This window comes from Cryptotermes secundus, unplaced genomic scaffold (genome assembly GCF_002891405.2).
Source record: "Cryptotermes secundus unplaced genomic scaffold, Csec_1.0 scaffold1044, whole genome shotgun sequence".
Lineage (NCBI taxonomy): Eukaryota > Metazoa > Arthropoda > Insecta > Blattodea > Kalotermitidae > Cryptotermes > Cryptotermes secundus.
Genome location: NW_019738363.1, coordinates 1108816 through 1124374, shown reverse-complemented (window position 1 = coordinate 1124374; position 15559 = coordinate 1108816). Strand labels below are relative to the sequence as shown.

The 15559-nt window shown below is 42.2% G+C and overlaps 2 protein-coding genes across 2 annotated transcripts in view; one reads left to right on the top strand and one right to left on the bottom strand.

Annotated features, from left to right (window-relative positions):
• LOC111870973 (protein Skeletor, isoforms D/E) overlaps window positions 1-15559 on the top strand; it is a 101304-nt gene that overhangs the window by 36946 nt on the left and 48799 nt on the right. The window contains exons 3-6 of the mRNA XM_023863665.1: window positions 4175-4247; window positions 7641-7749; window positions 8912-9074; window positions 9662-9921. Of these exons, the coding sequence (XP_023719433.1) occupies window positions 4175-4247; window positions 7641-7749; window positions 8912-9074; window positions 9662-9921 (605 nt within the window). The remainder of the gene's footprint in view (window positions 1-4174; window positions 4248-7640; window positions 7750-8911; window positions 9075-9661; window positions 9922-15559) is intronic.
• Window positions 1-15559, bottom strand: part of LOC111870974 (complexin) — a 765449-nt gene that overhangs the window by 711933 nt on the left and 37957 nt on the right. The window lies entirely within an intron of this gene.

Below are 15559 nucleotides of genomic sequence, written 5' to 3'. Positions count from 1 at the left end.
AAAAACACTTTTACCAACACTCGTACATCTTCTCAAAACGAAATTATATGCAAGAATGATTAGAATTTTATATACAGAAGAAGTTTTATGTATGATCGTAGAGCAGCAAGTGTAGAAATAACCGTTATAAGAGTTCGCGAACTCGCCACCGTGTGTTTGCCGTGGCAGCAGTGCACAGAAATCTTTGTGCGGTTTGATGACGTTGGCAAATCAGCGTTTCACAACTGTGTTGTTGTTGATCTACGGCAATCTCTTTCTGAGTGGCGTCTATCATTGTCTGGTGTGCCGTCACCATCAACTCATGGACCTTGCATCACGATAATTCACCTGCTCACATGGCACTGCCTGTGAGGGAGTTTCTAGCTAGTAAACAAACAAAGTATTCCTCCGAAAGGTCACTTGACTTTCAACAGAATGCACCGCGTTATATCCAAGAAGACACTATTCATAACCGCTGCTGTAAGAACTTAAAAACCTATAAAATGATAATTTCCTCTTTCACCTTTCAGAATAACATCAACATTTAGATTTTTGCAAAACAAAATCAAAATACTCGTCTGTAAAGAAAGCAATACACATGTAGCTACTCGCAGTCTTCACAATTTCCCCTCATCCTCGGCAGCTCGATGTTGAGACCTGGCCGCAAACAAGGAAACGACGTCATAAGCACGAACTGCTATTCGTTGCAGTCAAGTTCCCAGGTTTCAGAGTTTTCTTACTTTTTCAACCATTACTGACCTCAGCAATTCGTAATCTAATCGGTCGCATAGAAGTAACATGTAAAGCTGCTGCGGAACCTGCATACAGAGAATTCATGTCGTTAATCAGAAGAAAGGTACTTTATCTCAACCGGCAATAAGGTTAACATTATAGTAAGTGAATATTGAATTATCAGCTTTACATACATGAGACATGTGTATGTAGTTGTAACCTGTTTTTCCTAGGATTGAAACGTCACATTGTGACAATTCGCAAGAATTTCCTCTAAGATGCGTATCAGATTCATCACAAGGAATCCGTTACACCAAGAGATCGTTACACAAAGTGTCAAGGATTCCTTTTACAGAATGGTCCGTTAAGGGAACGGGCATTTTTGCAACTTCTGCAGATCAGGCTAGACGTTAGTAGTAGTTCACTTAAATATACGGTATAAAGGCTAATTTTTTAAAAGTACAGAAAAACAAACATCAAAGTTTACCTATCTATTTATCTGTCTGTCTGTCTATCTATCTAACTGTATGTCTGTCTATCTATTTATCCACCTATCCATGGTTCTACAGTCCTCTGTTGGACCTTGGCCGATTTTTTCAGTTTCTTAATCCTACACACAGTCGGCAGGACTCCGTGGATGGGGGATTAGCCTGTCGCAAGGCCACTACCTACACACAGAACAATTGTACAAAGACATCCATATCTCGCGTGGGATTCGAACCCCCGACCCTAGCGTTCGAGCGAGCGAAAACAACATCAAAATTTTGGAAGGAATATTCTGAAGATAATATTCATCATCGGCCACTGAAAATATAACCGTGGAATTTGAATTTGACAAGTACCCAGAACAACAACGGAGCTATTACCCGTACGCTCTACATAATCTTCATTACTGGAGGAGACTTGCAATAATCTTCCGTTCTATGACTGTCCGATTCTCCCTAGCCAATGAGGTACATAGACTGTCCAAAGGATTGTTTGCAGTGTGCGCCTACTGAGGCTAATGAACGGAGATCTATACAGTTTGTTTTTAAGAGGGGTGGTCGTGCGGTCGCGTAGTTGATAGGGGCACTGTGCTACAGGCCGGAGGGTCGCGGGTTCGATTACCGATGAGGTCATTGAATATTTTTAATTGACCTAATCCTTCCAGCCGCATTATGGCCCTGGGATCGACTCAGTTTCTAAGAGAAATGAGTACNTTTGGGGGGGGGGGGGGAGTGGGCGGCCAGCGTGTAAGTCCGACAACCTCACCGCCATCTGTTAGTCTAGAAAATAAGGGAGCCTCGACGTCTCAGAACTCTATGGGACTCCATGGTCTCTTACAGGGATAGCTTTATTCTTTGCTTTTAGAAAACCACATGTGAAGTCGTAACAGAATAAAAATCTCATCGTACGAAAAACGTACATAGCATAACATACAGAACTCCTTCGTGTCTATAAATTTAAAGTTAAATATTTCTGAGCTTGTCAGATGTTTAAAGAAATACAAGAAGTAGCTTATGGTGACGTAGTGTGTCATATGATTATATTTGCAACATCATGTTCGTATCTGCAATGAAGGAACGTCATGGACAACTAGGAATGCTTAATCGCAAAAAAAAAAAAAATAGAGAGAGAGAGAGAGAAATTATAAAATACGTGAGCTCCATTGCAATAAAACATTTCAAAATCTGCACTATGTTCTCTCCCGCCCCCACCACCTTGAGCAAAAAGAACTCACAACCTAATATAGGAAAATGTGGTTTTTTGTCGTCCAGAAAGGTGACTCAAACAATAATCCTTCTGACTTTCGGTAGGTTCGCAAGTCGAAAATCGGTCAGGACAATAAAAATCCTTACTTACGTGTTCCATGGGTCCTATTTTTCAACATATGTTGAAATACTGAGCAGGTGTCTTCTTTCCTCACCTGAAGACGGAAACAGATCTAGCCTCCGAAACGTCGTGTTTCTATTTACTACAATTCCGGACCATAGAAAAAGTCCTAACCCCCAGTAATTCTGTGTCTTGTACCGTCGCTTCTACAGAAAATAACGTCAGACTGGGCACAATAACCAAAATTGTTTAATAAGTGACATGTGTAAAAACAGACACGTAAGCTACAACCCGAGGTATGATCTCTCTCGCTAAGCAGCCTGAAACGTTCCGCGTTATGGAAATGGGTTTGAAGTTAGAGTTGTTTTTCAATCGGTCGCACTCAGCGCACAGCGGCCTTCGCTTGTTTTACTTGTGCAATTGCGACTGACATATTGATACGGTTATGCGGGTGACACAAAAACCACACTCGAAACCTCGCTGCCGATTCTATGTAACTCGATAATGTTGAAGAGCTCCCCATACACAAAGGTCATCATTAGCACTGGCTTAAAAATCAAATCAGTTTGTATACAAGCCGAATCTTGGGCCAGGGCTTGACATTTTTATTTATACCTTCGTTATTCTGGCTGTTTCTTGTATATTACGTTGATATATACTGAGTTTCGCTTTCTTAAATTTTACATAACGTGTCTGAACTCGGTTACCATGGCGACATGAAGCAAAATATAGGCTGCACAGATATTAAAACCCGTCATGTTGCAATTTTAATCTTGATTACTATAGCGACAAGGAATAAGGTGATTTTAAGATATCAACATCCATCGCCTTTGCAATAACTAGATTACTGAAGTACCTGTGACTTCAGGCACGAAACCTAGCGCTTTATTATACACGTAGATGTTATTCCAACTATCATATATTGTTGCGCAGATAAGAAAACTGCACAATGAGGAGCTTCATAACTCGAACTCTTCTCCAAGTATAATTAGAATGATCAAGTCAAGGAGGATGAGGTGGGCAGGACATGTAGCACGAATGGGGGAGAAGAGGAATTCATATAGGATATTGGTGGGAAAGCCCGAAGGAAAGAGGCCACTCAGAAGACCAAGGCGTAGGTGGGTGCACAATATTAAAATGGATCTCAGAGAGATAGAATGGGATGGTATGGCTTGGATTGAACTTGCTCAGGAGAGGGACCAATGGAGGGCTCTTTTGAACACGGTAATGAACCTTCGGGTTCCATAAAATTCTGGGAAGCTCTTGAGTTGCTGCACAACTGGCGGCTTCTCAAGTAGGGCTCAGCTCCATGAGTGAGTGAAATAAGAAAGAGGTGTTAAGTGTGACATGCAAACTAAAACCGAATATATTCGACTAATAAAATCACATTTTGTTTCACAATAATAATATTGTCTATCACTAAGAACATGAAATGGCATATACGTAGATTACAACTCAGGAAAGAAGCTCAGTTCTTGTATTTGACACACACACACACATTATCTGTTAACATGTGCTCGAAAAATGCTTTCCGTGTTTCTTCGGTAGTAACTTCCCGAATGGTAAAAAAAAAAAAGCACGTTCTCAAATGTCCCGCTTGTACTCAGACCTTTGAACTGTCTGACACAGAGTAATTTTATATTTGTTCCAGCGGCCTTCTTCTATGCCGGCAATTCGAAGGCCCCAAGCGCTTCTGGCTTCAGGATAAATGACGAGAGAGGATCGTAAGTAATAACCTGTCTCAACTAACTAAATAAATCTTTACTGAAAATCCTATTTTTGACCAGTCAGTAAAGAAATATTGTACATTATGAAACCTGAATATTCTTTACTCTTTTCATAACAGCATGTCATTAACATTCAGTCTACATCGCATGACCTATTTCTCTAAGTTGGACGTGAATACCCAGGTTCACATCTGTGCTTAGTTTAAAAAAATATCACCTTCTTTAACTGCCCCCAGTCCCACGTTCCTACTACTCGTACCTCGGCTCTGGGCATCGGTGTTAAAACGGCCTCAACTAAAGAGATTGGCTCGTTGTTAGTCAATTAGTATAGCAGATCTATCAACGGATGACGTCAAGTATAATACACCGACATTTAGAGCTAAAAAGGTTTTTCATATGATGTTGTGACATGCAGACTCTTTGCCAAGTAATAGCTGTGTAAACAGGTGACATTACAACAGCCGTTGCTAGGGAACAGCTCTGCGAACACGTTTGCCCGGCAACATGAGAACACGCAACAATGGAAGATACGTTTCGAAGGATGTACAGAGTCCACAGTGACCTAGACGCCGTGACAGCGCGAATATACTCGTGTTGAAACTACGGTGCAACAAACGTAGCGCCTACATAGAAAGAACGGTCCCTCCTTCCTCGAAGAGGAGGCCCCATTTCGAAACACGTATAGGTTTCCAGATAATAAATATATTCGACACGGATCTCGAGGAGACAGAAGCCAGGAAAAATTGTGTCAGCGAAGCCAGGAGAAAATTAACAGACCGACCTACAGACTTCTTGAGTCAGAATACAGTTGCACAACTCCCAGAGACGCGAGAAGCTGATGAAGACCAGCAGCAATTTACCAGACAGTTGTTGAGTCAGTTGAGTTACAGTTGTCAGAAGTAAGGAGCTGGTAGATGAGGCCTGGGACAGTTCGGGAATCCAGGGGAAGAGGAACGTCCGCTGTTGGAAACCGCTACCATGTAACGGCTAATGGAGACTGAGAAGGCTTTATGTTTGCTGCAGTTACAGTGATTTTTGGAGTATGTATCTCAGTGAGACTATCGTAATTATTTGTAGTTACGTTCTGTAAGTGGTCCATAAATCCGATTACCAGCCCAAATCCCGTCTACGGTTATACAGTCACGTGATACAATGTTCCTCTTGTTGCTTGAAGGTATTTTGAGGTAAGTATGAACAATCTGGGTCTTTTCTCTGCAGTTTCATTTGTCTCCATCACAGGTCTTACCAAGCACTTCTAGAGATTAGGCAGTAAAATGGGCTACCCCATCAAAAATTTTGCATGAGCTTCTTATTTCTTTCATAAATCTTATATTCCCCGCTCAAGTCATCCTATTTATCTTAATCGATGTAAAATTATATGAAAAATGTACCTTATAACCATCTGTTAAGGATTATGGACATGTAGTGAAAAGTAACAGTCAAAAATATTTTTATTATCAAAAGCAGTTCTGAAGCATTTTCCGATCAATATAATTTTAAGAAAGAACCTATTCACTTTTGAATAGACGTAACCCCACGTGTGTATATGTGCACCCATCCATATCCATATTAAGACTTTCTCAGCAGAAAGGTGTGGTTACAATAAAGGGGGCCAGGCGGCAATGAGACAAGAATAAACACGGTCTCGCCTTTGTCCGTTTACTTAAAGCACGGATATTAAATGCACTGACAAGGCTGCAACACCACAGCATCCAAATGAAGAACAGAGAGATACTTCATCAAGGTCACGACAGGTTTTCAAACCGAGTTCACATGCGACGCCAGGACGGCCCGACAAGTGAAAGTAAACAAAGCTACACTTCATTTCAATCACATGGGGTTGTCCCACATCACTGCTCAACTATCTGCGACAAGTGAAAAATCAATATGGAAATATCAGCAGGAACCATGAGCAGATTCTCCAGGTTTGTATCCCAAGAAATATCGGGTCCAAAACTCGGTTAGGATTGGTGGATATCTTAACCACGCATTTTATATAGGAGTTTAGGTTGTTACAGCGGTGCTTATGAAGAGCTCTATCTTCAGCGATATAAACACGTGCAGACGTGCAGTCCGCCGAAAGTCAATAATTTTTGGAGGTATATATCGCCTCCATCTTCAGGGTCGAAGACTGCTTGCCACCTACTTTCACGCTGGTTTCTTGCTTGGCTTACTTCTAGACATTTAGATTGAGGAAATATGTTCCTCCGAAACGTCTGTTGACTTTCAATGGATTTTTTTCCTTGGCTCTACAGCCCCAGTGGGCCTAGGCCTACCTCCATGAACTTCTCCGTTCACTTCGGTTTTTCTCGATCTTACACATTCGGTAGGACTCCTTGGGCGGGTGATCAGCTCGTCGTAAGGCCTCTACCTGTACACAAACACAGAAAAACGCACACACACAAACTAAACATCCATGCCCTGAGTGAGAATCGAACCCACGATCTCGGTTTTCAAGCGAGCGAAGACAGTACATGCCTTAGACCGCTCGGCTACCGTGACCGGCCTTTCATTGGATTACAAGGTATTATATCCCAGAAGGTAGTGCTATTCAAGCATTTTATGTTTCCCTTGTCTGTCCAGCTTAAGCCCGAAGAGTAGCACCTGCCTTCAAATAGACTATGACCGCCTCGTTCCAAATACTTACGTCAGTGTGACGTCTTTCCATCTAATTCGGAGCTATTCAGTTAAATAAGTGACGTTAAAACGTTACTGAAATTGCTAGTAACCTTAACGCTATTGAAACAGACAAGTTGCCTCGCGCGGCAATGCTGCTGACTTGTGTGACCTGTATTTTTTGTGGGGGGAGGGGGGTCCGGTTCGAATTTCGGCACTTTTTATAAGTTCATACACGCAAATTTTCAGATAGTATCTTGAAATTTGTCACGACCACTAACCTCCAGATCCTTTCCAATTCATCTTATTATCACGTGATGCTTTATAATCTCATCTACTGACAGCGTTGTTAAATAAACTATAAAGAAGCAAATATTAACAATTATGCTCAATAAATTATTAATGCATTAGCTGACACTGAAAGAAAGTACCATATCATGCAGACTTATCTATATGTCTAATTTTAAAGCAAAGAAATATCCAATATAACAATTATCTTGGACACTGTCCACTGATTTGAGTTTTTCTTAATCACGTCTTTAAAAGAACTCAGAGTGATGGAAATATGACCAACACTATCTATCGTTAATAGTCAAAACTGAGTTAAAAAAAATCTTTCCTCCTTTACGCCTAATGGCGAAAGAACTTCGCTTTAAGAAATGTTGTGTTTGAAAAAACCGAAGAAGAATAAGGGCACTACGAAAAATAATAGACATTTACTGTAACAGATTTAGACTTCGCTTATATTACAACATTCTGAACTGGTCTGTTTAGGCCGCAGCCCTTACAGCGGTACGTGAAGAAACACGTGACAATAACACTTCCGGACGGAAAGACACTGCACAACATCAAGTGGTTTTCAGTTTGGTGTGACGAGTTCTCGGTGAGTAAGAGAATTCCTTAACCTGCAATTGCATATACGGTGGTGGAGTTACAGAACTGTTAGTCTTCGCGAGACCTTGGTTTCGTGCGGTTGTGAATATAAAGTTACCTGCGTTCTGGAATGTAGTAATATCATTAGTTCGGTACAATGTTACCAATATTACGGAAGGATATCACTGTCTCTCTCTTCAGGGCATAAAAGTAGGTAAATCGCGGAAGAGATATTACAGATATATAAATGTAGAATGTGGAGGTTTGGTCCCTGAGCGAACTAACCGGAGTGGGGAGAAGGATGAAAAATACAGGGCCCTTAAAAGGGGCATTTTCTAAGAGTTGAGCGAATGGGTGAAATAGTAGCTCTGAGTAGATCAGTACGAGCCAGAGGGAAATCCGGAGAGATATAGACAGTGTCACGTAACTTCGAACAAGGCCCCGCATTCCTAGTCAAATCCCGCGCATAGCTTGTGGTGGGAGCAGTTTCTTAATACTCGTTCTTCCACTGGCCGCCTGTCACTTCTCACACCCTCCACGTCCTTGTCTGAAATTTTTCTTCTGCGCATTCAAGGTTACTCTTGGCCTTGTTCGAAGTTACGTCACACTTGCTATAATAGGGGAACAGTGGCCCTAAAGCGTGCGTACAAATGGACAGTGAGCGGGGGAAGAGACTCAAAATTAACAGGGCCTGATATAGAAGAAGAAAAAAAAAGGATGACGGAAGGAATATGAGGAAGAAATGAAGAAGCAGACGAGAGATAGAATAAGAGGGAAGTATGAGGAAGGAAAAGGAAGCATGCCATAACAAGTTAATATGATTTCTTCAGTTTCACTGTAGTTTGCTTAGTCCTGTCCTACGCGTATACACTGTAACAAATTTTATAATAGGATACATGTCATTAACTCCGGTCTATAAAACCGAAATTAACAGCCGTAGGGATTCGTTGCGCTGACCACGGGACACCCTCTATCCGCTAAATATGGCACTAATTTCAATGATAAGCGGTGATCTCTCGGTCGGTATAGTTCGCTTGCGGACTAAAACCATGGAGTCTAGTCTATGTCATTAACATAAAAGTAAAACCATAAAACTGATGAAACAAGAAGACTGTGAAGAATAGGGTTGTTTCTGGATACGAGTCACGGTAAGCTGTTCTCTCTTTTTGCAGGTTAATTTCGGAGATGTTAAGATACCCAAAAATTTGGACTATCCCAGGCCTCAGAAGATAGACCAACTCAACGGGGTTCACCTTGTCTCCTCTGACCCCATCGTGGTAGTGGACGCCCAGACTCTACTTATACCCAACTTCTCTTACGACGGAGAAGCTCCTGGTAAGTGTCACGACAGCTTCCTACGTCATCACAAACCCTCAGTTTATTTTCATTCATTTAAGAGCGCATTCTCAACGGGAGACAAGTCTATTGTTAATCTCTGTGTTCACCAGCCAAAAATGTTGAGGTGTGTACGTCATACAAAGCACTAAACTTAACAGATATAAAGACTACTGTACCCTTGTATGTGAACCCCTGTAGTCTGCTGGACAACTTTCGAGATTTCGGAGGACCCTGCTGCCTCCATCAGGATAGAAGGGCACTCTGGACATGAAGATAGACGCAGTACTTTCCTTCGAAACGACGATGTCTATCTATCAAACTACACGGCGTCACATTCCCAGAAGAGAGTAGTAAACTTATCGTCTGAAGGTCATTTTCGAAGAGTTCTGTGGGCAACAGCGTTTAAGTTCATTCAGCCTTCGCGTTTCTGGAAGATTGTTGCAGGGCAGGATTCGGCAGTCGAAAGACTGACATTTCCCGCAGTGAGAGAGAGACATCTAAACTGAAATAAACCGTTCCATATGTCGCTTCATCCGTACATAGGCTCTGAAACTATGCGGTGCAAGTTATACCACTTGTTACAGATGCGAAGTTCTGGGTGGGCAGAGGAAACAGACCCAGCCCTCAAGGTATCAGAGTGCCTGACGAGAACGGAAAGGAAGTGCCATTACGTCGATACGACCGCAAGACGATCGTCTTGACCCTGCCAGGAGATCTCACGGTGTTTGATATTGGCCACTTCGGTGTTTGGTGCGAAGCATTTACTGTGGACTTTGGCCACATCCGCATCCCGTCCGGACTCAACGTGCCACCATCACTCAAGATGCTCGGAGTAGCGCCACAGGTAAGCTGGACACGTTACCTCTGATGTACTAAGGCTTCATTATTTATACATGGCTTTTCTTCCGTAAGGTTGTCTGTTCTCTTGAGTAACACACAACAGGATACGCACTACGAAAATTTATGACGTACACTGGATCGTGGAGTAGACGGACCTTATATGGATTCTCTTCCAAAGTTATACACTTTTATATAGAGTTTCCGATGGACGACTTGTCCTATACATTTTGTGCTCTTCTGGTAGGTAATCCCCATGTAAAGGGACAGCAGATGTAGTCCACATCGAGAGAGCAATATTGGTAAATTCTCAGCTATTTAACAACTTTCACTATATAATATCTCCTGGCCCAAATCATGAAAAGAAATCATCTTGTCGACTGACATATGTAATAATACAGGGATGAATCACATGAAAACAGACTGCCTTCTGCATCATTCTCTTTCATATATTTTTCCTCCTCCTGTTCATTCTCTCCTCCTCTTCCGTCAACATCCGGAATGAAGCAGTTGTGTCTTCGGGGTGTCAAATGAATACCATACGAAATGATGACTGAGGCTCCTGAACGGCCATCTGAGGCTATGGAAGGAAGTGATCGTGGCAGATTTTGAATTAGTTCCCTCGTCGTCGACTGGAAAGAATAAAGAAAGCCATGAAATCCTGTCAGGAGAGCCGATAGCCCAACAGACTGCATGTCCAGAATACAAAGCGGGAGCAGGACTCTCGACCACTGATTGGAGAAGAGATGCTGCCAGATCTAGTTATTGTCTCGCTATATTTGATTTGACCATAGGCCTTCACGGCACCCCACACCATCTTTTTGGTAAATCTCAAAACACATGTAATATAATATATGAACATAGGGAATGGCAGATATTGACATAAGGACAAACGTTTTAATCTTAAGATTACGATATCCTAGAACGTGATGCTATGTAACTCGGCGGGTAGCAATGATGCACATGAATATGTTGTCTCCAGATTCTGGGTAGAAAACCTTTCGAAAATTTCCCGCGTTTTATCCCAACGATCAACATCGGTATCAAAATATTTTGGCAAATTGATAACCAGTCACCTGAAGACGGCATTGGAGCCAATTTCGAAGAGTAGTATACATCAAATATTCATAAACAATTACACAGTTTTGCCTACAGAATTATTTTAATGATTCCCATAGATAGATAAAGAGGCATGAATCTCTTAATGTCTTTAAAAATATATAAGTCAGGAAACTTTAAGTAAAGAAACTCTACTTGGGAGACCCACGCATAGATGGGAGATTAATATGAAACAAATAGAATATAGCAGTGTTGAGTAGATTAATCTTAAACGGAACGGAGACCATGAGGGAGCTCTTGTGAACATTGTAATAAGCCTGCCGTTTCCGCAGGAGGAGGAGAATTTATTGAACAGCATACCTTCTCAAGAAGGACCATGCTTCATGGAGAGACGTAATGGGTCGTTAGTTTAAGTGGGTCTGGAACAGGGTCCACTCAGCCTCTTGAGCATAACTAAGGAGATACTTGAATGGAAAAGTAGCGGCTTCGGTGTAGAAAACCGAAATTAACGGCCCTGGGGATTCGTTGCGTTGACCACGCGGCACCATCTATCCGCTGAAGTTGGCACTAACTTCGCCGACAAGCGGCGGTCGCTCGGTCGGTATAGTTGGCTTGCGGACTAAGACCATGGAGTTTAGTTTTTATACATAAAATAGGTCTTAAGAGGATATGATTTTCATTATATGACGCTACCGTGCCGCCGTCAGAACTTTCCCAAAACCAGTCTTGGCCACCCGCTTTGAAATCACTATCGCAACGTCATAAAGCGAAGACTGTAGAATTTAACAGCATTACCAATCTATGCAAAAAAATATATATAGTAGATCGTACTGGCATTTTTGTCATTAATAACTAAATAAACTGTAATTATTTATAACAGGCCAGAAAAGCAGGTCCATGCATATCTCATCTGATGATACTGTGAACCCGTGTAACAATTAGCCAGTATCATACCACAATATGGACTGGAGACTCCACGCGGATAGCTCACAGTACTATTTATTGCGTGCAGATGTCAGACGTGCATGGGGGCCACGTGAAACCGATATAGAGTGCGCTCTGATACATGGGCGCCGTTTCCTTCCTACGATACAGGAATACTCGATGCAGCACATTCACAGAATCAATGCAAAACAGAGTTACGTGACAAATGCGAGAAGCTCTGAAGAAAAAAGAGGCGTTTCTACTCTCTGACGAAGATCTTGCAATACATGGTACCTAATGCTTTTATGCACTTTATATAAAGTTAATATCATAGGAGTTACTTTCGCAATTATATTTTCATTATTCATCATCACTGGCTCGACATCCAAAGCCTCTTCCGCTCTTCCAGTTCTGTCTTCCTGATGTCCCGGTCCATACTACATGGCATCTTAGTTTCATCATAATCGTTGGCAAACCATCCTTTTTGAGTCACAGCCTTCCTTAGAAGATTCTGCCAGAATTGTCTTCAATTAGACCACGCCATTTTCACTTTTTCGGGTTTCGCAACTATAATTTCTTACAGAGCAAAGTCGTTAGCCTTGCGTCCAACCACTGCCTGGAGGACCAGGTCGCTGTATTTATGTTCCCCCAGTGCCAGACTGGCCCACATACACCTCCAGACACTGGCACTGAATTTGAGGCTCTCACAGCGGTGGTCATGCAAAGTACTATCTTCTGGGATATACCGCCGTGTAGTCCGCTGAAAGTCAACTGATGTTTCGGAGAAACATACGGTATAGCTTCCATCTTCAGGGTCGGAGACTAAGTTCTGCTAACACCTACTTCTATGCTGATTTCTTGCTCAGCTTAGTCTTCGATCCCGAAGATGGAAGACGTATGTTCCTCCGAAACGTCGGTTGACTTCCAGCGGACTATATGGCGCTATATCACAGAAGACATACTATTCATTAATGTTTTTGTTGTAATGGGAAGAAATACAATACGTAATTATTCTATATTCCATCAGTAACATTTGACGTTCCCGAAACATTAAACAAAACCATAACTAAATGCAGCCTACGTAAAGTTAACCTAAATTCTGTGAAAGAATTTCGTCTACGCCAGATGTAATGGTTATACCGCTGCGACTCCATCTTTCGGAATTATGTGGCGTTGTTTTTCCATAAGAGGCGGAATCGTTAATGGTGTCGTGAGCCGGTCTCCTGGGACTCATGTATGATAATGGGTTGTATCACGTCAAGACGGGGTTGGAATTAAAGCAGAAGAGACTATGTTGTGCTTCATTTCCCACGAACTCTCACTATACATAAACAACACACGGAAACATACGTAAAATCCGATATTTTTTCACTGGCTCTAGTGCCCCCTTGGGCATTGGCCTCTGATTTTCAGGTTCATAATCATTTTACAGACGGTAGGACTCCTTAGAGGAGTGATCAGCTCATCGCAAGACCTCTACCTAAACAGAGGACAACACAAACACAGACATCCATGCCCCGAGTGGGATTCGAACCCACGATTCTGGTTCCGAGAGAGCGAAGACAGACCATGCCTTAGACCGCTCGGCTACCGTGCAATATTAGTGGTTTCAGTTTATGGAATTTTCTTCAGGAGTTAATGTTTTCATTTGTGATGAGTTTGGTAAAAGCGTTTCCCGTTTGTACACATTACTGTCAGCCTGAAGCTGACCACTCGCCTATAACTAGTGCCAAGGCAAAGAAACGTGGATCTATACATCCACTCCGCCATACACCTTCATGGCGTAGTGCTTAATTAGTTAGGCACGGGGACAACTTTACCTTTTTTTTCATTGGCGCTACGGCCCTCATTTGGGCCTAGGCCTACTTCCATGAAACTCTCCATTTCACTTCGGTTTACTAGATCTTGGACATTCGGTAGGACTCCTTGGGCGGGTGATCAGCTCGTCGCAAGGCCTCTACATGTACACGAACACAGAAAAACGCATACCAAACATCCATGCCCTGAGTGAGATTCGAACCCACGATCCCGGTTTCCGAGCGAGCGAAGACAGCGCATGTCCAACTTTACCTTTACCTTGCCTAATTAACATTAGGAGCGTACACTAGCAAAATAATGAGTTGTACTAAAATAATGCAATTGCTTACTCATTATAATAAATTCAATTTGGAAGAGAATTATGACTTTTTAAACGTACAAATTCAGCATTCGTCTCGGCAGACGGAGGAAAATTTCAAACTCGGCAACTGGCAAATTTACCGATATTCTAAGCGGGTCACTCCTAAGAACACTTCTCAAAGCTTTGTTTCTAAGGTGGAGTGCTGAACAAAAATTCTTCAGTATATGACGTGGTCTGGATGTGACTACATGAGCCAACAATTGAGATCATGTTACATAACTAATGCATTGTTTTGGTGTGCGGGCCACCACCCTGTTGTTGTGACACCAATGAATCATATGAAAGTTGCATTCGGTTCCGCAACACTTGCGTACGTTTGCACTCCGCCCCTTGGATTCTATTGGAATAAACAGCATTAACACTATCGTGAGTTAATAAAACAAACTCCGTGGTTTTAGTCCGCAAGCGAACTATATCGACGGAACGACCGCCGCTTGTCGGCGAAGTAAGTGCCAACTTTAGGGGAGAGATGTCTCGTGGTCGGCGCAACGAATCCCCACGGCCGTTAATTTCTGTTTTCTAGACCGGATCGTGAGTAAATTAATTGTGAAGAATTATATCACCCTTCAAGCAAGCAAATGAATGGCAGCACAAGGAGTACGGCGACTACGTTGCGGTCTGGACAACCGACGGAATGGGATTCAATTTCCACAGCGTCCAGACAGGATCTGGGACAATCCAGGCTCCGAACCAGTGTGAATCGCGAGGCTCCTCCCCAGGAATAAATCTTCAGGAGTGAGGCTGGCAACCTCTTATCTAGCGCCCAGGTTAAGAGTGAGATTCTTCCATTCCTCCATGCTCATGGCGTGTTGCATAATTAAAGGCAGGAGTAACTGTGCCTTTAATGTTTACAGTGTGTGGGCTAATGAAATAAGAAAAATGCTACACCAACATTAATGTATGCAAGTTGGTGACGTGCTCCGTGAATTATTTAACAGGCGGGCCTTCTTAAGTCACATATTTCCCCATTGTTCGCAATGAAGCTGGTTGCTTACTCGAAAGGGCGGAGGTAAATAAATTTCACAGTCATTGTTATGTGGCAAGAACTGTGAACATTTCTCAGGCCCACGTATTGAAAGTTCATGATAATATACATGATAGACTAAGCCAGCGTTTCTTAACCTGTGGGAAACCTCCCATTAGTAGGACTTTATGGTTGGTTAGGTGGGCACGAGGTCTCATAGATAACAATTTAGTCACATAGAATTCACTTACACACAAAAAAATCTCCTGCGTTGTAAGCACAAGCTGCTTATCAGTGCTGCATTACAATCGCATTTCTGCTAAGATAACTGTATTGCTCTGTATATTTACAGTAATAAGATATATCAACCAGAGTACCTTGGAAGAACTGACCTCATGTTCTCCATTTTTACGACATGTATCACATAGAATACAATTCTTCTATTGTTCGTGTGTATCTGTTGTCATGGTAACGTTTATATCGAGTAGTTGCGTGTGTATCTGTTGTCATGGTAACGTT